This window comes from Podarcis muralis, chromosome 10, assembly GCF_964188315.1.
Source record: "Podarcis muralis chromosome 10, rPodMur119.hap1.1, whole genome shotgun sequence".
Lineage (NCBI taxonomy): Eukaryota > Metazoa > Chordata > Lepidosauria > Squamata > Lacertidae > Podarcis > Podarcis muralis.
The window spans coordinates 20,630,194-20,656,682 of NC_135664.1; the positions used below are offsets into that span (position 1 = coordinate 20,630,194).

A 26,489-nucleotide genomic window follows, 5' to 3' on the forward strand; every position below is an offset into this window, starting at 1 on the left:
AATCAAATACAAGAGGTCTGGAGGGCGGCAACACAGGAATGGCCTTTTTGGGGTTGGCTCCCCCATTTGTCGAATGCTGTCCTCAAGGAGGCTTGCTGGGCACCTTCATTACATAGCTTTAGGCACCAGGCGAAAATGGTTCTCTTCAACCAAGCGTACGGCTGATTAACATACCCTGGCCTTTTAAATGTATCTGTGGAAGGAGGTTATTGGTTTGTTTTGCTTCTGCTTTTGTTTCATTATGTATTTTGAAGTTTTAGGTTGCGAATCGCCCTGTGATCTTCAGATGACGGGGTGGTATACAAATTTAATTAATGATAACAGTGCCATTTTTCTCTTTATGTTCCAGGAGAAATTGACACCAAAGGCATGGTCATCCCATTAACCAAGAATATTTATGGACCAATACTGGAACGTGTTCGAGCTGAAGGAATTACCTACAGTACCCAGAGCGTTATCAAACAATAAAGGAGACATATTTTCTACCCTCCTTTTTTCCAGCCCGTAGTTTTGCACGCACATTTTGAAGCCTAAAAATAGTTGTCCGTAGGCACTATTCCCCTGAAAGTCTTCCCTGTCCAGAGCCCATTGAAATGAATAGCAGCTACACAACAGCAGAACTGTTCTCTTGTGTGCAGTGCCAGTCTGCTTTAGTGAAACTTCGACAAAAGAGAAATTCCGGGTGAGTTGTGCTGTATGCCTTTTTTTACAGACTGGGATCCAACCCACTCTTGACCTGGAAGCAAATCCCATGTAATTCAGTTTGGCTTACTTCTGAGCAGGTTGCCCTTCTGAGCAGGATGATTTGTAAAGCTTTCAGGTGGAGAACAGGTGTCCAGTCATAGCAGAGGAGCGCAGGACTCTTCAAACGATACCAAAATGTTTTTATTCATGTCCTAAATGCTGCAACATTGCTGAATGTAGTGAGTTCAAGACTTCATTTTTAAACGGAACAATGACCCCGAATATGTGACAAGAAGAAAATTGTAATATTTGTTGCTTTCCCCATTCTATTCATCATATGTGTAGTCGGCCTAAGGTCTTGATACATACTATGAAGAGCTTCCGTTTAAAGACCAGGAGGTGTCCCCCCCCCCCCAAAATAGCAGTCATTTTATGGTGTCCTCGGCCTTCTCAGAATGCATATGGGGCAGCCCTCCCACAAATACGCACCTCAAGTTCCTACTTCCCTGATGGCCATGGAGCCAGATGTGTGTTGGAACCTCATGCCTCTGTACCCTACATGGATCTCATCATGAGGTTTGCAGAGGCCATCGCTCACCCCTGGCACCTCCTTGTAAAAGGATCTTTGGCAGAAAGAACAAGAAAGGCCTGTGCCTAGGACTGAAGACCTTTTCCAGGCAGAAGATAAAGGGTCACATAGACCAATGGTCTGAAAATCCTTTCATGGCAGACATAGCCATGGGAGTTGTGCTCTCTCTCTCTCTCTCCTCATCAGGCGTTCCACTTAGGTTAAAGTAAATGTGGGGGGCAGGAAGAGAATAACTTCTGCGGCCTCCTAACTTCGTTGGGTACTAAAATTTGAGGCACCTTCACAAATTTGCTTTAGACCGTCAGTTTCCACAAACTGGAAGGTGACAAGTATAACAATCGTGAGGATGGAGCTATTGTCTTCATTCGCCCCACCTAGGTGTTTACTTTAACCTGATCGTGATACCTGAAGGGGGCTTATATCATAATCAAAAGTGGAAACTCATTTTAATTTGCACTATAGTGCTTAGAAAATCACATCAACGGTATTTTTGTATGTATTGGAAAAAACCGTGATTGTTTATAACACTTTAGTAACATATTTGATGTGAGAGCTTGGAAAATGGCATTCTCTGTATCCTACGTCAAACATAGTTTTTCACATGTGTCAAATTTTGTATTGTTTGAAACCATGCTTCAATCTCCTGGTTAATATCCAAAACGGACCCAAGCTATGGAAAGACAGTGTATTGCAGCTTGTATGCTTGCTACAGGCTTTTCGTTTCTCTACTATATGTTCTGTGAAACTATTACGTTGTGCCTCTAACATCTATATTTGCTTGTGAGGTACAGCAATATTTTAGATGCAGTTTTTGTGCTGTGTGCACTGTCCTTTTGAGAGAAACGCCTAAGTGTTCTTGTTCTGCAGTTGCCTTTCCAATCAACCTCACCCAAAACAATAATAGGACATTTCGGCATACTGGGCTTGTTAACTATGACCATTTCTCTGCCTTATATCACTCTGGTAGTTTTAAATGGAGACGTTCCGGATACAGTCAGGCATCCATGTCTTTGCCTCAATAAATGAATAAAAGGTCACTTTCTTCCTGGAAAAAATAAGGTCAGAGAGAGCCCAACTGCTTTGGTATGTTTTCATTGTAAGCACCAGGGATACATGGAATGCATCACATGACCTGGTTATCATATGGAATTTGGCTTCTGGAATTCAGTGGTTGTCTTTTGCATGTAATGCTAAACTTATGGGTTAGCACATGAGCCACAGCGAGTCTTGGGTTTGCATGCTCCATTCTCTTCCTGCAATGCAGTCCTGAAGGAGAGTTTGGAAACTTTCATTTCTGATGCAGACTTAGACTATATCTGCAGCTTTCCATGTTGCCCAGACGTAGATTGACTGCTTAGTCTGAACCATGCTTAGTCAAGCTATAGTTCTTGAAGCGGCCTTATTTTCACCAACTGTGATTAAGATAAAACACAGTTCAGGGTTCAGTTGTAAAAACTAAAGTGTAGGTTGGGGGAGCGTGGGAGCCCAAGACTCCTTATGGCTTGTCTTCATTATTGCAGTTCGCTGTTGCATGTGAACCATGCCATCGTTTCATTTTCAAGTTGAAACTAACTTGCTAAAAAGATTTTCCTTCTGTTTGCCTCCGGTACTCTGGATTTATCAGACATCTCTCTCGGGGGTGAATTGCCAAAAAATAATTGTCGTCTCTGGCACGATCTCTTTAGTAACGAGTTGAAAATGTAGATGGATCTCTAGTTTTGTTATAAAACTCCTGTTTCTTTTGGACAAAATGAACCGAGGAAATGAACTATAAACTGAAATAACCGTTGTTGAAAACATGTAGTTGTCACGGAGAAGAAGCCGTAGGAAAGTGGTAGAGTGAAAATGATTTACTAGGAGAACAATGAAACTGTTTCATTTCAGTTCTGACCTATACATGTTCTGTGTTCGAATCAGGGGGCTGCCAGCCTAGAAGCCTCTTGCCACATGTTTGAATGAAGGGCAAGCTATGCCTCACAATCCTCTAACTTCCTTACGGTAAAGAAAGGTCTGTTCGAGAGCAATCAAGAAGGTATTAACTTAAGTCATCTTACCTGTGTTCTTACAGAATATGTCTGTGTACAGGAATGTGCTGCAAGAAGCGTGAGGAAGAAATAAGTTCAACGGGTTTTAGTGCTCACTTAGCCCAACTGCTGTGGTGGAGTTTGTATACCAGACCAGTTCGGCTGCTGGCTAGATTCAGCTCTCTCAAATAGCTTGGAGGGTTGACTGAGCAGAAGATGGCTTCTTTGCTCTGTGAAACACCACATTTCCAGTGCCAACCCTGATGAAGGGAACACACAAACTCCCTCCTGGCTGGGTGTCCTTTTCAGTCTTCTTGCCATAGTCTGGTTTACTACCTTTGGAGCTCTCACTTTCTCCCTCAATGTAGGGCACAAAAAGCCACACACACCCCTTTGGCATGGAAGCATCCCTTCTGTTTTTTTGTTTTATTTTTAAGTAATTGGGCAGCTTTTCAGTTCTAATAAGATGATTATGACTTTTATTTTAGAATTAAAAACCCAATGCATGTCCTCTTCCCACCGCTCATCCAACTCCCCCAGGCAAGAAGTTTCTTTTCATGGAAACTCTCCTTTTATATGACTTAATACTTTCAGTTTGCAGGTCTGGAAAGGGACAAGTAAAATCGCATCACTTAGAGCCCGGATCACGGAAAAAGTTTGTGTCTGCATTTCTTTTCAGTATACTTTTTGGGATCCTTTTCTTACCAAGGGCAAAGTGTATTTTTATGTGCTGTATTGGGTTTGGGTAAATCCCGTGCTGCTTCTGCGATGCCATTCTCAATTAAAAACTTTTGACTTTCATTTATACTTGTCTCCTTTCACGTGGATCAAAGCTATGTGAGTATAAGATACGTTTCATCTTCAGGGCCCCTTTGCAGTTCTGTATGTGTAAGCCAGCTGCAGGACCTTCTAGAGGTTTCGCAGGGGCCAGGAACTTTTTTGAAATGCAAACATTTCAAATTCTGAGAGAGTACCTGGGGCCCCAGTCACAAAATAGATGCTATAGCGGGTGGTGGTGGCATAATACAAAGTTAGTCACCCCTGACAATCTATTTATCATGGGAAGTTAGCAAAGTTCTGCTCTTCCGATTGTGGCGATCACATAACATTAATTTCACTCACACTGATGCTGCTGCTGTCTATCAGAGTGCTTCTCGGGACCAAGAAAAGTTTACGAGGTGGTAACACCAAACAAATCGCCTTCTCAATCCGGCCCGCGGACGGTCCGGGAATCAGCGTGTTTTTACATGAGTAGAATGTGTCCTTTTATTTAAAATGCATCTCTGGGTTATTTGTGGGGCATAGGAATTCGTTCATATTTTTTTTCCAAAATATAGTCTGGCCCACCACATGGTCTGAGGGATGGTGGATCGGCCCATGGCAGAAAAAGGTTGCTGACCCCTGGGCTAGAGACTTACTATTTCAAAGAAATGAAAGCTCAGAATCTTTGACACCTGCCCAGGGCACCGGTAAGCCTTTGTGGGTGCCATGGGTTGGCAACCCTGGCCTTACATGCTGTTGGTGTGTGAATCTTGTCAGTTTTATGTTTGCTGATTGTTTTGAGCTGTGAACATTGAGGTTAGTGAGGTAGTGGAATATCTTTCTGGGAGTTTTTTTTTTTTAAGCTGCTTGGGTAAATGAAATTTGTTTAGCATGTGTGGGAAAATATAGTTTAGGGATGAAGGTTGTTTTATTATAGAAAAGCACACGTGTGTGTGTGAAAATGTGAGTCTCCTTTCAATGGCTAGATTTGTTATTCTGCTAGTAGTCAATGTGCTATGTAACCTCCAGGAATCATAGCCGGGAATACTGATGGTGTGTAGGTTATCTGGAGGCATTTGGCTGACCTGGTGGGAAGCAGATTTAGGTGGAACTGGCCAGATTCTTCTTATATTCTTTACCTCAAACCTGCGCCAAGAAAAGCACCTATTAAGTTGCCCATCACATTTTGATGGGGTGGAATCGACACACATATCAAGAACGCTGTGAAAATGCTTTTTAAAAAAACATTTTGAAAAATACATTGAATTTTCCATAGCTCAGTCTCGCCATCTAGTGTCACATTTGTATATTGCACTTTACAACACATGTAAAATGTTTTATTTGCATTTCTGTAGCTGAGCCCAGGATGCCTGTCGGGTGACGAGCTGTAGTACAAAACAAGAATCAGTGTAAGAAAACAGACATTTTGTCAAATGGTTAAATGGCGACAATTTCAAAACAAACACTCATCGAAGTTAAAAGTGGCATCATTACAAAATGTTGGTAGTGACCTCATGTTGATTTTTCTAGATGACTGTGCTTTTGAAATGTGTTAGGCAAATGCACCCATGCAGGTTTACTCAGAAGCAAGTACCACTAAGTTCTGCAGAGTTTATTCCCAAATAAGTGTGGGATTGCAACCTGGATAAATCTTTTCCTGGCACCCGTATCAAGTTCACTTCCTGGTTTTCCATTTTTGTTGTTGTTACTTCAATCCTGTCCTGTCCTGTGTTCGTACTAACTAGGTAGCTATTGTCAAGTTTGCATTTTTGTAGTCTGAGAAAGGCAAACAAAAGTTAAATAGGCATTGCTAGTTAAAGATGTCTTGGGAGACTTGCGATAAGTGAAACAGCATCTTTTCTACACTTGACCCAGTTTACCGAAGTAGGCTCTGTTTCTTTGGAGTCTGCAGCATGGATTACAATAAAAATTAATTAGAATATGTCATTTTTGTCTGAGACTGTTTGCTAGCTCAATTTAGGAACCGATGCACATTTATTAAAATGAATAATCCAGGACAAGTTGAAGATTATGAAAGATTTCTTATTCCTTTTTGCCCCAGATCAAAACCCAATGTGTTGCTAAAGAGATTATTCCAAGGACTTATGTTTAAATAACTAGTCAGCATGCTAAAATGATGAATGTGATTACAGTTGTTGATGGAAGGAGACCTTGCAAGCAGCAGACAATTCCTTGCTTTGTTTTATTTATTTATTTACTTACTTAAAATAACACCCCTTCACCGAAGTTTTGCATAAAGGTGGCTACCTTAGCGTAACATTCTAACGGGGGGGCATTTGCGCCATAGTAAGTGATTTTAGGATTGCAACTTCAGTTCACAACCAGGTTGATTTTCCTGGGTCAAATAAGTGGTGCACAAGATCATTATATCCTCATTGATTATCTGAATTGCTCTGTGCCCTAGGATTATGGGGTGGGAGAGAAAATAGAAGGAAAGAGGATTAGGAAATGGGGTTATAGAAGCAGCCATAAGATCAAAATTAACCCTGTGGCACTTACATCCCCAGAGATATTATGAAGAATTATTATTGGAGCTGCTTATGCTCAGTGCTTGTTTTGGAACAAATAAGGGGGCAGGATGAACTGTCCCAGTGAAAATTGTTTTGCCTTTTAAGGCCGTGCATCTGGAACATAAAAGCCACCTTCTCCTCCGGTGTGTACTTTAAATGCAAATTTGGATTTACTTTCTTTTTGAAGACAGCTCAGTGTCTTCTCTGGTAGCTGCTCAGACTAGAGCAGGGGTAGGCCACCCAAAGCCCGTGGGCAGGATACGGCCCAATCGCCTTCTCAATCTGGCCCGCAGACGGTCTGGGAATCAGCGTGTTTTTACATGAGTAGAATGTGTCCTTTTATTTAAAATGCATCTCTGGGTTGTTTGTGGGGCATAGGAGTTTGTTCATATTCCCCCCCCCCAAAAAAAAATATAGTCTGGCCCACCACATGGTCTGAGGGACGGTGGACCGGCCTATGGCTGAAAAAGGTTGCTGACCCCTGGACTGGAGTGATCCCTGAGGTAGCAGCAAGCATGCACTTTGTAACAATAAACAGCGACAGCACTGGTTGCCTTTTTTGCAGGTTCAACCCCTGTTGTTTTACTGTACCTCCTGAAAGGTGACTGGAACTGCTAAAGATGTCAGTGTACGACATCCGTTTAGCAAGCAATCTGAGAATAGTGTGCCATTTAGGAAAAGAGCATACGCGGAAAGATCTAGTCTTCCTCTCCTGTTTCTGATCACATGTGCTGATCTATCGGCGGCACATCTCTCTCTAGTTATTAAGAGGTATACAGATGTATCCACACAATGTTCAGAAAATATACTACTGGTGTGTTTTTGCTTTCACTTCTTTTCTTTTGCAGTTGGTGACTAGGCCTTTCAAAATTTGTGCTATTTTTAAATTAAAACAATATCGTTTAAATTGGATTTTTTGTGTGTTACATAGCAAACAGATAAATGAGGAACAGTACGTCTAGTGTCTCCACTTTCACTTTATAGTCTATTTTTTAACAGTTTGGTGAGAGACATTTTTGTCATAGACATCTTGCAGTTGGGGAGGGGGATATTGTTATATTGCCTATTCATAGTGTCAGCATCACATCATGGGTTAGGTCCTTTGTTTATGTATTTATTTTTATTCATGAGGTTAGGGGTTCCCGAGCTTGGTTGGTTGTGTTTAGTTGACTGTGGTGTGGCTTATTTGTGTGACGGAGGCGGGCTAGGTTGTTGGGTCAGGTGGGCCATATTGATTCATTTACTGTTGGAGGGGACAGGCCATTGTCCTGTTGTGCTGAGGATGTAATACAGGGGAACCACACTAGGGTGAAGGCATCCTCCATAGCTTGTCCCTGTGCTGCTTTGAGTTTGTTGGTTAACTTTTCTAGTAGGGTGGTTTCCCATACGTTTTGGTACCAGTGGTCTATGTACGCTCCTGATAGGTCCTTCCAGTGTCTAGTTGTGATACTTCTAGCAGTTGAGAGTGACATATGCACTCATGTGCGTTGTTGTCCTGGAAGATACTTAATAAGGTGATTTCTGGAGTTGCTTCTATTAGCTGTTTTGTTATCTTGGAAATTTCCTGCAGCACTGATATCCAGAAGGGTTATTCCACATGTAGAGGTACGTGCCAATTTTGGTGCAGCTCCTCCAGCATTTAGATGAAGTTCCTGGGTGTATCTGTGCCAGTTTCCATGGTGTTAGAGTAAGTTCTTTTGGCTGAGATGGATTTGAATGGTGGTTTAGACCATTGGGTATGGTTTAATTCATGCTCTGCTCCCATTGGTTTTAATTGTGGTAAGGGGTTCTGCAGTATGTTGTAGTATTTAATATATTTACTGATTTATTTATTTTTACCCTGCCTCACTGAAATCTATTCTGCCCTTGAAAAAAATGAACAGACATGCCCCTGGGAGTGAAACTTGATGCTGCAATATTGGATGTTCAGCACTGATGAAGCAGATCTTGTTTAAAGCATATATATATATTTACAGTAGTTGGAATATTGATATTTATTTTTGCAATGCCTTGGATAAAAACACTTTAAACAATGCAGAGTACAGATGTTATTCTCATAGAAACTTCTTATTTCAAAACAAGTATATTTTCAATTTTCCACAAAAGTTAAAACTGCATGCAGAGATATGGTTACTCACTTAGGATGCATGGGATAATATATCAGAAGTTTTTTTGTTTTTTGTTTGTTAAAATTAAAAACAGGTACTGAACTACATCATTTTAACAATGCAATTACACAGAACTAGAAAACTGACTTTGTAGTAAAATATAAAAATCTACAATTATAAATATAAATTTGGTCCATGGAATCCACTCTAGAAATATTTACAGTAAGTATCAGCTATTCTAAATGCCTACCAAAAGTTTTAAAATGTTGAATATTACAGAGAAGAGAATTATATTTACATTCTACCATATTAAAAGTTAGATTTCTAGCAAATGTAAGGAATTCTATAAATAACAACAAGTAAAGGGATACTGAAACATGACATTTGTTGCTAGGAACTTTAGCATCTATAGTTATGATTTAAAAAATAATTTAAAATAAAACCAAAGAAATTAGAAACTATTACTGTAAAAGAGACCACAGTTTCATTCTTAGAAACACAGTATAGTTCAATCAAATTAGTCCAAACATAACAAAATGCATTACAATGAGTATTTCAAAAAGGCACACATAGTTAATGATATAAGTTCAGTAATAGAGCCATTTGTAACAACAGTTTCTTTTGAAGAAGGGAAATAAAAAGATTATTGAATAGCTGGACGTTTCTTCCAACCCCACCTCACCCTCACTGCCCCACACAATTTTTAAAAATTAAAAGCAACAGTAGTGAAATTTCCAGCTCTTGATAACCATTGCCATGTTCCGTCCATAGTCAAACTAAAGATTCCAAGCTTTCCGCTGCGTTGCCGTCTGGTAAAGCTGAACCATTACTGTCTATAGATACTGAAGGGTTTTCTTCTTGCCTTGAGCTAACAAGACTGAGAATAGTTTTGTAGAGGAACTGATACTGGTCCTAAAAGGGGGTGGGGTAAAGTAGAAGGTTAGTGTGTTTGGTCCGAACAATAAGAACCACACCCCATTTGCAAGCTCAGATGGTGAGTGGTGGTCGTATTGTAGCCAAAATAGGGTGAACATAATGAGAACCTGCTGGATGAGGCCAGTATTCTGCTCTCACATTGGCCAGCCTGTGTGGGAAACACTAAGCAGGGCCTGAATACAGTCGTACCTTGGATCCTGAACGCCTTGCAAGTTGAACGTTTTGGCTCCCGAACGCCGCAAACCCGGAAGTGAGTGTTCTGGTTTGCGAACTTTCTTTGGAACCTGAATGTCCAACGCTGCTTCCATGGCTTCTGATTGGCTGCAGGAGCTTTTTAGATGATGCCTCAGTTATGCAATTCCCTCTCATCTGAGATATTACTGGCAGAAACTCCTTACAAATTTTGAACAGGCCCTTGTTAGATATTAGTCTCTGTGATGCCAGATATTTTATTCCTGCTGCTTTACTAGACATGTTGTATTTTAACTTCTGTGTAACTGACTCCAGATTGCTATGGCAAGGAAAAGTGGTTTAAGAATGTTTCCCTGAATTAGAATGACATGGGGACCTTAAAACACCTTTCTGAGTCATTAAATGCTATAATGGGAGGCTGGCTAGCAAAGCAAAATGCTGAAGTATATATCCAACCTTTAGGTAATTCTTCACCTTACCTGAGGAATTATGTAACACTCAATTACCATAGTTTTAACCCTATTTTTATAGAGACATTATGTGATGGTTAGAGTGTTGAACTAGGGCTTAGGAGACCAGAGTTCAGATCCTAGCTTAGCTATGAAGCTTGCTGAGTTGAGTCTATCAAAATCTCTCAGCCTCACCTACCTGAGTTTTCGTGAGGATAAAATATGGAAAAAAGAACCATGTACCCCACACCCATGAGCTCTTTGAAGGAGAGGTGGGATATAAATGTAACACAGTGGTAAGTAAAAATAAAAAGCGTATAATGTGATTCTTTCCTTGATGGGAATTTCATAACACATAAGAAAATTGTGCCAGATATTTATTTATTTACTTACAATGTCTGTGAAGACTCCAGGCCTCATCAGATTTATCATCTTAGCTACGTGATAAACGTCCACACAGTTTTCATTTTCTAGCTGATGCATTAGCGTCGTTAATGCACAGAAGGTACCCGCTGTCACTCCTCCATGCCTTTGAGGGTAAAAAATATATAAAATACACATGCAGAAATAGTCATTTTCTACACTTAAAGTAAGCAAGAAAAAGAGAGACTTGATTTATTTTCTAAACAATGGTGCAAATCTGACCACTAAAACATGTTAATTTATAAATAAGGGTATTTATATATTGTTTCATTCTTACAATATTGTTTCATTCTTACAACCAGTGTTTGCATCTATTTGTTGTAATGTATATATTTGCATGCCTTCCTTTTTTACCTAGAGAGGGAATGTCTTTAAATACAGTGGTACCTCGCAAGACGAACGCCTCGCAAGATGGAAAACCCGCTAGACGAAAGGGTTTTCCATTTTGGAGGCGCTTCGCAAAACGAATTTCCCTATGGGCTTGCTTCGCAAGACGACAGCCCATAGGGAAATCTCCGGGACAGCGGGGAAGCGCAGCGCGTCTTCCCCGCTATCCTCGGACCTCCTCCGAAGCCGGGCGGCGGGGCGGGAACGCCTCCCCCCGTCGCCCGGCATCGGAACGATGCCCCGATGCCGGGCGACGGGGCGAGAACGCCTCCCCCCGCCGCCCGGCATCGGAACGATGCCCCGAAGCCGGGCGGCGGAGCGGGAACGCCTCCCCCCGCCGCCCGGCTTCAGAACGATGCCCCGAAGCCGGGCGGCGGGGCGGGAACGCCTCCCCCCGCCGCCCGGCATCGGAACGATGCTCCGAAGCCGGGCGGCGGGGCCGCGAAGCCTGGGCGCGCTGATCTCAGCGCGCGCAGGCTTCGGCATGCTGGCCACTCTCCGCAAGCAGCGGGAGTGCTCCCGCTGCTTGCGGAGAGGTCCGCGAAGCCTGTCCAGGACAGCTTTTTAAGGCAGGCAGGGGGGAGCAAAGACTTTCGCCCCCCGCCTGCCTTCAGAAGAAGTTCTGGACCTCTTCATAAGGCAGGCGGGGGGCAAAAGTCTTTGTCCCCCCTGCCTGCCTTCCCAGGGGCTTTTAAATCGCCCCGGACAGCGGAGAAGTCCTCCGCTGTGTCGGGCGATTTTAAAATGCTGGGGGTGGGAAGAAAAGCCATTGCCCCCCCCAGCCTTCAGAAGAGGTCGGGGGACAGACTGTCCCCGGACCTGGTCTGAAGTCGGTTTCCCTAGGAACGCATTAATTGATTTTCAATGCATTCCTATGGGAAACCGTGCATCGCAAGACGAAAAACTCGCAAGACGAAGAGACTTGCGGAACAAATTAATTTCGTCTTGCGAGGCACCACTGTATTCCCCATACAAGGTCTTTTGACCAGCAGTAAAATTAGTTAAAGTGGTACCTCAGGTTAAGAACGGTTTCAGGTTAAGAAAGGACCTCCAGAACGAATTAAGTTTGTAACCAGAGGTACCACTGTAATAGGATTTCAGCAACTGCAGCAGGTCAATACTTACTCATCATGCACAATCATGGGTCCATCTCTGTTAGAAGTTTCTTCTTTGATGACATTTATGAGTTCAAATGTTTTACTAATAGGACTGTCTGGATTTGGCCATTTCGGACACTGAAAATGCCTCACTTCAAGCACATAATCATCCTAAATAGGAAAAAAAGACACAGAATTCATACCTTCAACTGATTCTTGTTCTGTGTATTTATTTATAAAAAGCCATGTATTGAGCCAGCTGTCACATATCCAGCTTTCAGCTCTCATGATCTTATGCTTTCAAAGATGTCTGTGTGTCTGCTCATAAATTTGCCTCTCTCTCACCTGTGGGCCAATGGCCCATAAGAAAGAGGTTGGGGAAGATTGTCATGAGCAGAATGGATTGTTTTTATTTCTCAGTTTGTTGTGACTGATGATCCAATTCAAGGAATATGTATCTTCATAATGGCATCATCCTGAATAGCAAAGTGACTTAAAGTTGCTAGCAATATAATCCTTGGGAGGGTTCAAGACTAACTGAGATGGGTGGTGTCCATAGTCTTATTGTGCCTTTTGCAATTACAATAATACAGAGATAAAAGGCAATCTGACAAGTTAGAAATATTAACCTTTTCATCATAGGATTATTTTATTAGCAGAAACCTCTATAGCATGTTTTACATACACGCACCTTACTGCAAAATATTTGAAGTCACTCATGAAAACAAAAAAGGCGTTTTTGTTTGTTTGTTTGTGTGTGTGTGTTTGGTTTGCTTACTTTTTGAAAAAAAATTAATCTGCAATTTACTCTGGGGTATGTTTTTTAGTTAGCAATTCAGATCACAGTTTTGTTGTTGTTTAGTCTCCATCTATAAGGCATGGTATCAAGAGTACCTGTGTAGCTTCTAAAATGAAATCCTGGATTATAAGCTTCTCTTCATTTGACAAGCATTTGTGTTCTTCGGAAATCAGGCTGACTTTAAAGCTCTCACAATTTATAGGGTCTTCTTTGTTTGGCCAGTATACAAATTCATCTTCAGCCTGCTAAAAGAAAAAGAAACACTTCTAAACAGTGCTATTTTTCTAGAAAAGAGATGCTAGAATTCACGATGAACACCTCCTTGTTGGTGGGCAATGGAGCCCACCTGAGAGGTGCCAGAACTTAGTTCTGGCTGGGGGGGGGGGGGGACAAACTCCAAATTAGTTATAAACTATAGCTATATCCAGTTGTTTTGTGAAGCAAAAAAAAATACATAGTGCTAATGATGTGTATGCCTTACTTAAACTTAACTGAAATTATTAAATATGCAAGTAATGTTAAGGGACGCGGGTGGCGCTGTGGGTTAAACCACAGAGCCTAGGACTTGCCGATCAGAAGGTCGGCAGTTCAAATCCCCACAACAGGGTGAGCTCCCGTTGCTTGGTCCCTGCTCCCTAGCAGTTCGAAAGCACGTCAAAGTGCAAGTAGATAAATAGGTACCGCTCTGGCGGGAAGGTAAACGGTGTTTCCGTGCGCTGCTCTGGTTCGCCAGAAGCGGCTTAGTCATGCTGGCCACATGACCCGGAAGCTGTACACCGGCTCCCTCGGCCAATAAAGCAAGATGAGCGCCGCAACCCCAGAGTCGGTCACGACTGGACCTAATGGTCAGGGGTCCCTTTACCTTTTAATGTTATGCTAAAACCATGGTCTTCCCATTTCTTCGCAAAACTCCCCATTCCTCATTTCATATTTTTTTAAAAATCAAGTCATCCTTACATGCAAAGGAATGACTTTCCAGTTCAAAGCTATTCCTATGGATGCCCAGAACACACACAGTTTAGGTCTAAAGTCTTCAGAATTCCTACATTTTAATACTGGTTCTTTATTAGAATTAACACTGCTTTGAGAATATTCTCACAGCACACAAATTAAATCACTAATCACTAACTACCTCTTTATTTTATTTTCATATTCTTAATGTCAAAATAATTACTTGATGAATGGTACCTATAAGAAAAGATGAAGTCTATGTTTCTTGCTGAACTAAAAACAGTGCTATAAAGTGAAGTATTTAACTCTTTAATATAGTCTTACCATATTCTGACTATCTGGAAGCATGACAATTATCTGAGCATTGTGGTCCCATATCATTCTCCAGAAATCTTTGATAGTATGTAGTAGAGGATGCTGGGTAATAATGTATTCATTACTTTGATAATAACCCTGCAAAACAAATACATGCAGTGAGGTTACCCTGTTCCTATCAAGAAATAATAACAATAATAATAACAAATCAGTCTACTTCTCACAAATACAAGATGTGGAAAAACATAGCACGGGTTTAAACCTCATCAGTTCTACACATAGAAAGTTCTGAGTTCTTCTCTTCATGGCATCATCCTAGGACATAGCTAGAATTTTAGCTTAGTTACCAACTTGTTTTTATATATTTATTTGTTTAGCTTCCTAGAACCCCTTTCAGCTTACAGGTGACATATAAATAAATATTACTCCTCTGCAAATAGAAGGCACTCATTTTATTATGCAAGCTGGCCATAGCCTTCATTTCACTAGCTTAGTTTATAAACTGTTGAGAAGCTGTTTTTCCCTACGCTAACAAATATTTTCAGGTTTCAAAATATTTTTATAATACATTTTTATATTATTCTGACTTAGCTGCACTACAGGCAGGTGGAACTGGCTAGCACAATAGAGGCCTTGTTTCTGGATTGAATGTTCCTCCTTACTTTCATAAATTTCTACACTTATAAAACCATATGCAAAATTGAGGAGTTATAGATTAATGATGTCCCTGATATGCTCAATCGCTTTCTTTTTGGAGCGTTGGTGGCATTGATAATGGTTAGCTAGCATAGCAACGCTAAAGGATTACGTCGGAACTAGAAATTAGTGCAATTAGCAGGACACGGGTAGGCATACCGTATTTTTCGCACCATAGGGTGCACCGGACCATAGGGCGCACCTAGTTTTTAGACAGGGAAATCAATAAAAAAAAATCCCCCCCCCAGCCCCAAAGAGCAGCGTACAGGCTGCGCACAACCTCTCCCTGCCGGAGGGGTTGTGCGCGGTTATGGCACAAGCCAAGGCAGCCAGCGGGATGGATCGCGCTGGCTGTTTTGGCTTCCTCTTTAGCTCCATGCAACCTCTCCCTGCTGAGAGAGGCTGCGTGGAGCTAAAAAAGCCATAGCCCCATGCAGCCTTTCTCTGCCAGAGGGGTTGCGCGCGGTTATGGCACAAGCCAAGGCAGCCAGCGCGATCCATCCCGCTCGCTGCTTTGGCTTCCTCTTTAGCCCCACGTAATCTCTCCCTGCCGGGAGAGGCTGCGTGGAGCTAAAGAAGCCATAGCCCTGTGCAGCCTCTCCCTGCCAGAGGGGTTGTGCGCGGCTATGGCACAAGCCTGCATTCGCTCCATAGGATGCACACACATTTCCCCTCAATTTTTGGAGGGGAAAAACTGCGTCCAATAGAGCGAAAAATACGGTAGTTATCAAAAACATTTGGGAGCATTTCTATGTTATCTTCTATGTCCACACTCCACACAAAAGCAGTGGCGTCGCAACGGGGGGGGGGGGTACGCACCCATCGCGATGCCGCAGCTGCCTTTGGAAGATCCTCTGTTTGTGGCTGCAGTCGCGAGCAGAGGATCCCGGCGCCGGCAGCAAACCGCTAAGTACAGTGCATGTGTGGTGTGACACGGTTTGCTCCAGTGCTGTACGGATGGTGCTGGGATCTCTCCGTCGCTGCTACATCCGTGTTCGCGGCTGCAGTGCTGACGGAGGGATCCCGGCACCGTCCGTATGGCGCTGGAGTGGTGCCGGCGACAACTGCTCTACGGCACATGTGTGGCGTCGCTACGTGCGGTGCATGCGTCGCATGTAGTGACACCACACATGCACCCTACGTCGTGACGCCCACCCCGGGTGTCATGACTCCTTCCTTCGCCCCTGTACAAAAGCCATGTGCAGAGTGCAATCACCCAAGTGTTCTCCAGGAAGCTGGCAAAAATACGCAGATGCTTTCAAATTACAGTATAATTTAGGAGGAAACTCTCTCACCATAATATAGGAAGCGTTGATGTAGTCTGTGCCTTCACCAGACAACGATGGAATACCAACTCTAGATCTCTCCACTGTAAAACAAATGCGAGAGCCATTTTACTTTCTCTAGCATACATGCAAATTCCTGCTATTTACACAGATTCTGTATTTCTTCAAATCAAGAGATCTGGGAGAAAAACTGACTTAATGCCAAGGGAACGACATTACCCATTACCTAGATGCTCTGCCATTGTGTAGGAAGGGGAAATGTCACAGGTCTTTTCCTCCCTTCTGTCTGGGCAATGATGAAAGGCAAAGGGCCCAGATTAATTATCCTGCTCTTGTTGTAGGCTTTCACCCTTACAGCAGTGGCACAGGATGAAGCGATGAAAAAACAGCTCTTGCACCACTCCAGAAATTTATGGGACTGTTCTTTTTGGTCCATCAGGATTATGCAAAGTCCCATGCAACACCATTCATGTGGAACTGTTCCCCAATGCAATTGTGACTATTGGAATCACACTGTCACAAACTGTGAACAAAGAGGCTTTATGATGACTTACATTACATTGTCTGAGCTGTATAGGAAGCCAAAACAACTTGCCACATGGTGCTATACCCATATCATGTCTTTTTCATCATCCACCAACACATTAGGCTGCACACTGAATCAGGTCTAAGCGAACTTATAAAATGTGGAACAACACCATAATTAATCTGGGTCACCAAGCAGCACATATTTTAATATGTCAATCATTCAGCTACAGACATCAAAAGGTAGAAGCTGCAACAAAGCAGTATTTATTCTCTCTGAAGTTCCCAATGTCATTTATGGATGGTCACTGTGACTTATAGGATGTTAGGCTTAAGTGGTTTATTGGTTTAATTTTGTAGTCAAACTCAGGGTATTCTCAACAAACCTACCAGGAATTATGGATGAGGTCCTGTTCTTTTCTCTGTTACACTGTTTCAGTGCAGTAGAATAATCACACTGCTGTATATTAGATTGGCTCAGAAGCTGAAGACAAAATTAAGAAAAAGAACAGAGTTTTGGGTTGTGTGAATCACAAAAAATATACATGCAAGTGTGGTTCAGGCCAGGACTGCATATATTTATTAGGCTACAGTGGCCAATGACCCCAGCTCTCATACCAGTTTAAAGGATTACTTATATTGCAAATTCAGCCACTACATAATTAATTTTAGTTATTATTAGAACTTTTAGAATCACATCTTTGTTTTCAACATGCTGTAACAAAAACAAATAATTAAAATTAGTTATAAAACCCTGCAAAAACAGCGGCAGATTAGCACATCCTAATAGATTTCAATCATCAAATGCCTTGGAAAACACAGTTACATTTTAATCTGGCGTTGGAATCCCATTAAAATTAGAACATGGCATGGCTCCAAAGAAAGAGAATTACATAGGGATGGATCCATCACTGAGAAGGTACAATCCCACATCACTAACCAGCATACAACAACCACTTGTGAGGTGTAATCCTGTGTCACTAACCAGCAGAGAACATCCACTACTTAGTGAGACAGAGAGAAGGGCCTTTCCCACCAATCTTAAAACCTCAGTCAGAAGTGCTTTGACAAATACTTGCATCCCAGGCCATGCAGAGCTCTGAATAATGGGTGTTCTATGGCATGATGCAGATGCTGAATTCTACACTAGCAGCAGTTTCTGGCCAGTCTTTCAGGGAAACACAGCACAAAGGAGCATTGCAGTATTCCAAATAGGAGGTTACCAGAGTATGCAGTACTGTGGCCAGGCTCTTCCAGTCCAGGAATGGCCATAGATGGGACACAAGTCATAGCTGGTCTCCTTGCCTGGGGCCCAAGTGGCAGTGCTGAATCTAGAACAAGACTATGAACCTGCTCCTTCAAAGGTGAGTTTTAGCTTCAGGCTGTTGGCCATCAAACTCATTAAAACAGCCCTACGATTCAAATGCCATATAGACATTTTTGTGCAGCATCGGTTGTCCTGAATCCTTGAAATCAAAGGGATCTCACCTTGAATTGTTTCTCTAATCTTGTATTTCCCATTGGTCCAGGTATTAAGAGTGAATTGACATAAGCGTGAATGTGGTTTTCAGGTACTTCTGTTTCTTTGCTAAGTATGGCCTCCACAAGTGCATCATGAATAAAGACATACTGTTCCTATTTTTTTTAAAAAAGTAAAGAAATACATTAGCGAATCATTTCAGATTTATTATTAGTTGTTATTGCCGCCCAAAAGCCAGCTACCTTTGCCTGTGTATGGTACAGGTTAACCCCCAAAACCAGAATAGATCTTGCTAAGGATGTACAAATATTATCCAAAAGGCAGAATCTTGTCATCCCCATGATAAAAATACTATCATTTTATTTTGTATGCTGCCTTTCCACAGTTAAAACAATGCTCAAGGTGGCTTACAACATGACAAGATTTAAATAATTACAATCATAGCAAAGTAATCATAAAAATAAATAAAACACATAAAAAACTACATACCGTATTTTTTGCTCTATAGGACGCACTTTTCCCCCTTCAAAAATGAAGGGGAAATGTGTGTGCGTCCTATGGAGCAAAGACGCCATAGCCCCGTGACCCTCTCCAGCCGGGAGAGAGCGCGCGGGGCTAAAGAAGCCCCCTGCGACCCTCTCCCGGCTGGAGAGGTGAAGCGCGGCTATGGCAGGAGCCCCTTTAGCCGTGCGCTACCTCTCCAGCTGGGAAAGCACGTGCGGGACTAAAGAAGCCATAGAAGCTTTCGGCTGCTCCCCACCTGCTCTTTGGGGCTGGTGGTGGGCTTCCCCCCGCCAGCCCCAAAGAGCAGGTCGAAAGGAACCTGAAGCCTGGAGAGCAAGAGGGGTCTGTGCGCACCGACCCCTCTCGCTCTCCAGGCTTCCAAGGTAGCCACCTGAAGGCGACTGAACGCACCTTAAACGGCACCTTGTTTTAGAGGAGGAAAACAAGAGGGGGGAAATTCTCCCCCTCTCTCCGCAGCGCCTCCTGCCGCTTCACTGAAGGGGCGCTGGGCAGAGAGGGGGAGAATTTTTTTTTCTTGTTTCCCCCCCTCTAAAACAAGGTGCGTCCTATTGTCCGGTGTGTCCTATGGTGTGAAAAGTAAGGTAACCAAACTGAACAATTTCCACATAAAAAGTACAAAGAATTAATATCAATAACAGCAGCAAAAACTCCCCGCAGAACTTCCCCCCAAAATACCTCAGTCCTTGTTGGGCTGCTGCAGCAGCATTCTTTAAGAAGCCTGTCAGGCCCCACCCTAGGCCAGGTGGAGAGAGGCAAGGAGCGGGACCCACAGGCTCTCAGCAGTTATACAGTTTTCTATACTATTTGTAAAGGGTAAAGGGGACCCCTGACCATTAGGTCCAGTCGTGGCCGACTCGGGTTGCGGCGCTCATCTCGCCTTATTGGTCGAGGGAGCCAGAGTACAGCTCCCGGGTCATGTGGCCAGCATGACTAAGCCGCTTCTGGCGAACCAGAGCAGTGCACGTAAATGCCGTTTACCTTCCTGCCGGAGCGGTACCTATTTATCTACTTGCACTTTGACGTGCTTTCGAATTGCTAGGTTGGCAGGCGCTGGGACCGAACGACGGGAGCGCACCCCGTAGCAGGGATTCGAACCGCCAACCTTCTGAACGGCAAGTCCTAGGCTCTGTGGTTTAACCCACAGCGCCACCCACTTTGTACACAAGTATTAATAATTATGCTAATCCCTTCCATTCTGTGATTCTGTGTTGAGATTCCTGCATTGCAGGCGGTTGGACAAGATGAGTGTCGGGAGTCTGTTCCAACCCTACAATTCTTTGATTCTATTTGAAAAGCATCGACTCTGAAGGTGCTGCAGTTTGATCTACCACCAGGGTGGATCCGCATGCCAACGTCTCCTATTTCTCATCTCCCAAATTACTATAAAATTCATAAGAAGTTTACCGGAAAAGAAATAATGTATGGAAGCAATACCTTGGCAGTTAGGAAGCACTTTTGCTCGAGCTAGAGAACGAGAACGATAAACAACTTTTTTTTAATTGGTCTTTTGGAAGCTGCAGTTTAAATTAGTACCAGAGAGTTTGTTTCTCGATCTGTTTTTAAATCTTGTAAGAGGTTTTGTGAATTAAGAACACTCTTTTTCTTACCTCCGTCTGCACCAAATAGTTCCTTTGCGTCCGTATGTGCTTCAGGAATCCAAATATGTTGACAGTCCCTTCGTGCTGAATCTGCTGAAGCATACTATCTAATACTATGTATGTGCCCGTCCTTCCAACACCAGCACTGTTAAACATTGGAAACAAAATGAATAAATCTGAATCTAAGAAAGAGCAAAAGTGCAGCAGCCCAGAGCCATCTGTTCATGGAAACACAGCAAGACGTGGATTAAACAAGTTTGGTATTATGTATAGGTAAAAAAGGTAAAGGACCCTTGGATGTTTAAGTCCAGTCAAAGGTGACTATGGCGTTGTGGCGTTCATCTCGCTTTCAGGCCAAGGGAGCTGGTGTTTGTCCACTGACAGCTTTCTGAGTCATGTGGCCAGCATGACTAAACCGCTATGGAACACCGTGATGGAAACCAGAATGCACAGAAACACCGTTTACCTTCCCACCACAGTGGTACCTATTTATCTACTTGCACTGGCATGCTTTCGAACTGCTAGGTTGGCAGGAGCTGGGACAGAGCAATGGGAGCTCACTCCATCACAGGGAACCTTTCGATCAGCAAGCCCAAGAGGCTCAGTGGTATGCTTACAAAACTCGTATTAGGAAACAATTCTGAACATTATGGTTCAAAGATTGCTTTGTTAAATGTTCTTAACTGAACTAGGAAGCCACCTTCATGGAAGATCTACATGCATCATATTTTCATAGGAAGCTCTTGATTAGAGACATTATGATAGGTCCAGAAAACATTCATTTGGTTTTTATTCTTGCAAATAATGTGAGCAGTAATTGCTTTGGTAAAAACAACAGACCTGCAATGAACCACAACTGGTCCTACAGCGTGACGTTTAGCGTACGATGCCTTTCGGACAAAGGTGAGCACGGGCAAAGTATATTCAGGAACACCCATATCAGGCCACTGAGTATAGTGATACTGAGAAACTACACGACCACAAGGCCTTCCTTTCTGGGAACCCTAAAATGACAATAATTAGCGAGAAATGCATATTTTAAAAAGAAAGAAATACAAACATTATTTTTCAATTGCCCAAACTATGAATTTTCAGATTCTATGTTGGGGAAGAGACAGAAAGCCACTGCATCTGATATGAATATATAAAATGATCTATATAGAGAGGATCAGGACATGGATGATAGAGAGGAAATTTTATTTCTACACCACCCTTCTGCCATCCTAAAAAATACAGTGAATAGTCAAAACATCTAAAAATTAAGAAACTAGCTCATGATATAACAAAGCAGCATAATAAGAGAACTGTAGTAATAATGACAACAATGAATTTATTCATATGCTGCCCATCTGACTGGGTTGCTCCAGTCAATCTGGTTTGCTTCCAACAAATTAAAACACAGTAAGTCATCAAACATTAAAAACTTCCCTATAGAGGCCTGCCTTCAGATGTCTTCTAAAAGTCAGATATTGGTTTATTTCATTGATATTTAATGGGCTTTCCACAGGGCGGATACGACTACCAAGAAGGCCCTCTGCCTGGTTCCCTGTAGCCACACTTCTCGCAGTAAGGGAACCACCAGAAGCCAAATGTGCAGGCAAAGAAATTGGCTTAATATTAACATTGGGGGCCCTAAGTTCAGCAACTGAGGTGCTGCCAGTGGCGTAGCGTGGGGGGTGCAGGGGGGGCCGGCCGCACTGGGCGCAACATCTGGGGTTAGGGCAAATCCACAGGTTAGGGGGCGCAAATCCACGGGTTAGGGGGCGCAAATTACTTGCCTTGCCCCGGGTGCTGACAACCCACGCTACGCCACAGGGTGCTGCCACTAAAAAAGCTCTGTAGTAAGTTGCTAATCAGGTGCGGCCCTAGAAAATAATTTCCTGTGAACATCATTATAATATAATGAACTTCTCTGCTTACTTTAAACCCAGAAGCCAATGAGAATTTTACTGGTAGGTTGACTCCCTTGCAACAAGAAAAACAATCACGTCTCACAATGGTATACAAAACATTTTTTATTTCTTCCTGTATCAAAGTTACTATTTAGTACTGCCACCTACCTTTTTCACCTTGGTATTCCTAATAGTAAAATTCCTCACAGTGTAATAGGCAAGTACATGAATGCTCTTTTGAGTGACTAGAAAGTTTCCATATTCTTCACTACCATCCGCAGGCCAGTATTGGTCACACTTTCTCTGACAGCCAAAGGAATATACAGTGTTAAAACAATGTTTTATCATTTCATACATTAAGTGGGGTGTAATAAATAAAAAAGACTGCAATCCTAACTCCATGTACCTGGAAGTAAGCCCCACTGAATTCAGCTGGACTTGCTCCTGAGTGGACATAGTTAGGAATACATTGGAAGTATTTTTTAATCAATAATATGGCAAGGAGAAGGGGGGAAACACATTTTTGTTTGTTCCCACCAGCTAATCCCAGGTCCCCAGGCTGCTCAGACTTGTTATTTATATACAAAGAATATGTATATTATTTTCATCCCTTAGTACTATTATTCATAGTTTTGAATTGAATCTTACAGTACAATACTATGATTATTTTCTCAGAAATAAGTCCCAAATTGTTCAATGAGGATAATTCTTATGAAAGTGTATAGGTTTACAACCTCAGTACATTAACTAGATTCAGAGAGAAATGTGCTATTTAAAAGGAAAATGTTTATAAAGAATGTTTATACCCTTCCTTTCTCCACCAGGTTAGTTATCATTACAATGACTTCCACATTATGTTCCCAGATCATTCTCCAGAAATCTTCTGCTGTTGATTTTAAAGGCCCTTGAGCTGCAATATATGCTTTTGGTCTGTTGTAGCCCTGTGGAAAAGAAAACTGTCCATTAATAAATAGCAGAATAAAAGGGAAAGAACTATCAATTGATTGCAAGGAAGACATGAAACTAGTCCATAGAGACCTAGTGATAGGTCTTGCAGCAGCTCACATAAAGGTAGCTTGTCACTGGAAGAGATTAAGAGGCGTTCGACAGTGGAACAGACTCCTACAAGAGGTTGGGGGGGGGGCTATCTGTCCTGTATTAGAGATTCCTGCATTGCAGGGAGTTGAACTAGATGACCCTCAGGGTCCCTTCAAACTCTATAATTTTTTGATTCTATGGTCCTAACATTCATTTCAAGGCTGATGCCAGTGAAGCTCTTGCTACAGGCTGCATTGCAAGGGACTCTTAATGAAATCCAGAGTTCCAGATGCACTGCATAAAGGTGAACAGGTTAAACCTGTTGTCAATCAGATGTTGATGATTAGCTAGCTCTGTTGGTAGAGCATGAGACTCTTAATCCCAGGGTGATAGGTTTGAGCCCCATGCTGGGTGAATGATTCCTGCATCCTAGGGGGTTGGATTATATGACCCTTGTGGCCCCTTCCAACTTTACAATTCTATGATTCTATGGTTGGATTCCAACACCCATCAGCCCTAGGTTGCATGGCCAGTTTCTAGAGCCAGTCTTGATCTATTCTACCTAGCCTATAACTTAACAGAACTCCATCATTCTACCTCCTCCAACCCTCCATTGCCACAATCTGTTCCAATGGTGGAAAACAAAACGTCCCTCTCATCTGCTGCTGCTACACCCAAAGTCCTGCTCTAGTGGCTCGAAAGAACAACCCTAACACAAGCTCACAGTAAAGGAGGACAGTGAAATAGGAAGATGAACTTACATCTACGTAGTTGGCATTAATGTAGTCAGTAACTTTTCCATCCTTGTCTGCAAGTTGTGCAAGCTTAACTCTGCTATGATCATCTAAATTGAGAAAGAATATTGGAATAAACAGCTTTCAGAATAGTGGTTTTCATTCTTTAAAAGTAAACATCCAAAGTTAAAAGTCAACATTGATAGCTGAAGCTACTTCAGTCCCCACATGCTGCCTTCCCACTTACATCCCTCCAGTACAGGAGTGGCACTGCATGTCAGCTTCCTCCTCATTCTCAGTGTTGTAGAACTCAACAGATATTGGGTTGGTGCTGCCTGTCATTGGCTCTGGTGCGACCCTGCCTTCCACCCTACCAGTTCCAACGGGAACCAGCCACTACTGGGAGGCACATCTGCAATACAGCTGTACCTTGGAAGTCAAACGGAATCCGTTCCGGAAGTCCATTTGACTTCCGAAACGTTCGACTTCCAAAGCATGGCTTCTGACTGGCTGCAGGAAGCTCCTGCAGCCAATCACAAGCCGTGGAAGCCCCGTTGGACATTCAGCTTCCAAAAGAACGTTCAAAAACCAGAACACTCACTTCTGGTTTTCGATCGGGAGCCGAAACATACGAGTTCTGGGGCGTTCGAGAACCAAGGTACAACTGTATTTGGACAGAAATGAAATTCTGAAAGCCCTACTGGTTGTGACATGTAACTATTTGCCCACGTCTTGGCTGCATTGGGAAAACTGTTTTTCAATATGGTTTTATTCCATATATTTTGGTTCCATTTTTTCGCCCTTACACAGGCAGTATCTGTTATGCGAGGCGCATGTGCATGTCCAACCAGCCCACTCATCCCAGAGCAATGCATGCAGAAGATCTTGTTTTGAGCGCAAATACTCTGAATGTTTGGCCTTTTGGAAGAATGGAGCAACTGAATGCATGGGTGAGATTTGCACACAGGCTTTCTATAACTGGCAGGGGTGGACTTGGGTAAACTTTTGTAATATGGCGCCTGATGTGTGGCCAAAATTTGGAGCACCCAAAAAATGGTTCTTTTCAATTATGGATCTTCTCAATTTTGTTTCCCCTCGGCTCAGCACCCTAATGTGGAGGAGCTGCCCACCCCAGCATTGGCCTAAATCCAGCACTGCAATAGGCACTGGCTGGTTTACCAATGTCCAATCCTGGGATATAGTTCCAAACAGCAAATTTGTATCTTCATGTAAACCCTTGATTTTATTTCCTGACTTCTGGCTCTTAAAGAAGATAAGGCATCATTATGTCAAATTGAAGAGGGATTAACTTGGAAAATGAAGGTACTGTCTCTTCCCCTATCCTTTCGTTAAAAAAAAAAAAAAAAGCATTAAAAGGCAGATGTCTCTTTGATATTTCACATTGGCCTTGTTAGGTGAAACTTAGCAATATTTTTTTTAAGCAACAAAATATTCTAGCTCATCACCCTCTGCAGCTTAAAACAACTACTGTATATTTATTTAGTTATACCTATGCCTTATAACTCACTTGTTTCATTCTAGTGATTTATTACAGATATTGAGGCTGTATGGAGGAGTGCCCAGGGATCAGAAAAGGATTCCCTATACACTTCACTATAGGGGTCTGTTCTGAACATTCAAAGGGATACATGCTTATTGTCAAAATGGATGGGAAAGCTCTGTAAATGTAGGAGAGCCTTGAATACATTTTCATGGGCCCTCAATAGTATCTGAAAGAACTCAGTATACCTGGAGCACTCAAGGGGCTCTGGAACATACCAAGTATTTAAGCTCTTGACATATGTGTACAAATGGAGGAGGAGGAGAAGTATTTATACCCCACACACCTGGCTGGGTTGCCCCAGATGTATGCAGTTACTTACAGGCAACAATATTTATGTATCTATTCTTATTCTTGTTGTCCGGATGATTAGAGCTGTCTGAAGTGATGCCCAGATCAACTGTGCAGCTCTGGATTTCCTGAAAATAGAAAGTGAGAACATTCTGTTGAACACACAAATCTATTTGCGTGCATGGCCCCACCCCACAAAATATACAATGCATCTTGCAACTATGTCTTTTCTAAAATAAGGTATGTTGAAAGAATTCCTTACCTGGTAAAACTCTTTCAGTGTCTAATGAAGAAATGAATGCAAAAAAAAGGTAAAAATAAATTCCACAGCACACAACAAATGAGTAAATGTTTATATAGTACAAATACAATGGGAAGCAATCATGGCTATGAGATAAATATACACATATATACACATTCATCAGAGGACACAGCTGAGTATATCTAATTTGCAGCATGCAAGTAAAAGAAATTAAAATAGAAATATAATTTCAGTGACTAGAGAGATAATTTACCTGCCACTGAGGTAAATAGCAAGCCACCCACTGATTGTAATGAATCAGAATGGCTGATGCAATACACAAGCTGCCAATAATTAACCATAGATTGTCGTAGT

General features: G+C 42.3%; 2 protein-coding genes across 10 annotated transcripts in view; one reads left to right on the plus strand and one right to left on the minus strand.

Moving 5' to 3' along the window:
- Positions 1-4,098, plus strand: part of AASS (aminoadipate-semialdehyde synthase) — a 41,672-nt gene extending 37,574 nt beyond the window's left edge. For both annotated transcript variants that reach the window (XM_077935858.1, XM_028745861.2), the window contains one exon: positions 350-4,098. In XM_077935858.1, coding sequence (XP_077791984.1) covers positions 350-468 — 119 coding nt within the window. In that variant the 3' untranslated portion in view covers positions 469-4,098. The remainder of the gene's footprint in view (positions 1-349) is intronic.
- A 4,471-nt stretch (positions 4,099-8,569) lies between these two features.
- The window catches only part of PTPRZ1 (protein tyrosine phosphatase receptor type Z1), a 109,184-nt gene continuing 91,264 nt past the window's right edge, over positions 8,570-26,489 (minus strand). For 3 of the 8 annotated variants that reach the window (XM_077935851.1, XM_077935854.1, XM_077935857.1), the window contains exons 16-30: positions 26,136-26,156; positions 25,905-26,001; positions 24,049-24,131; positions 23,056-23,190; positions 22,418-22,552; positions 21,198-21,361; positions 20,367-20,502; positions 18,243-18,389; positions 17,145-17,238; positions 16,239-16,312; positions 14,257-14,385; positions 13,077-13,226; positions 12,211-12,353; positions 10,669-10,804; positions 8,570-9,610 (exon numbers count right to left, since the gene is read on the minus strand). In XM_077935851.1, the coding sequence (XP_077791977.1) occupies positions 9,470-9,610; positions 10,669-10,804; positions 12,211-12,353; positions 13,077-13,226; positions 14,257-14,385; positions 16,239-16,312; positions 17,145-17,238; positions 18,243-18,389; positions 20,367-20,502; positions 21,198-21,361; positions 22,418-22,552; positions 23,056-23,190; positions 24,049-24,131; positions 25,905-26,001; positions 26,136-26,156 (1,785 nt within the window). In that variant the 3' untranslated portion in view covers positions 8,570-9,469. The remainder of the gene's footprint in view (positions 9,611-10,668; positions 10,805-12,210; positions 12,354-13,076; positions 13,227-14,256; positions 14,386-16,238; positions 16,313-17,144; positions 17,239-18,242; positions 18,390-20,366; positions 20,503-21,197; positions 21,362-22,417; positions 22,553-23,055; positions 23,191-24,048; positions 24,132-25,904; positions 26,002-26,135; positions 26,157-26,489) is intronic. The other 5 variants (XM_028747030.2, XM_077935855.1, XM_077935853.1 and 2 more) reach the window with 3 other exon arrangements.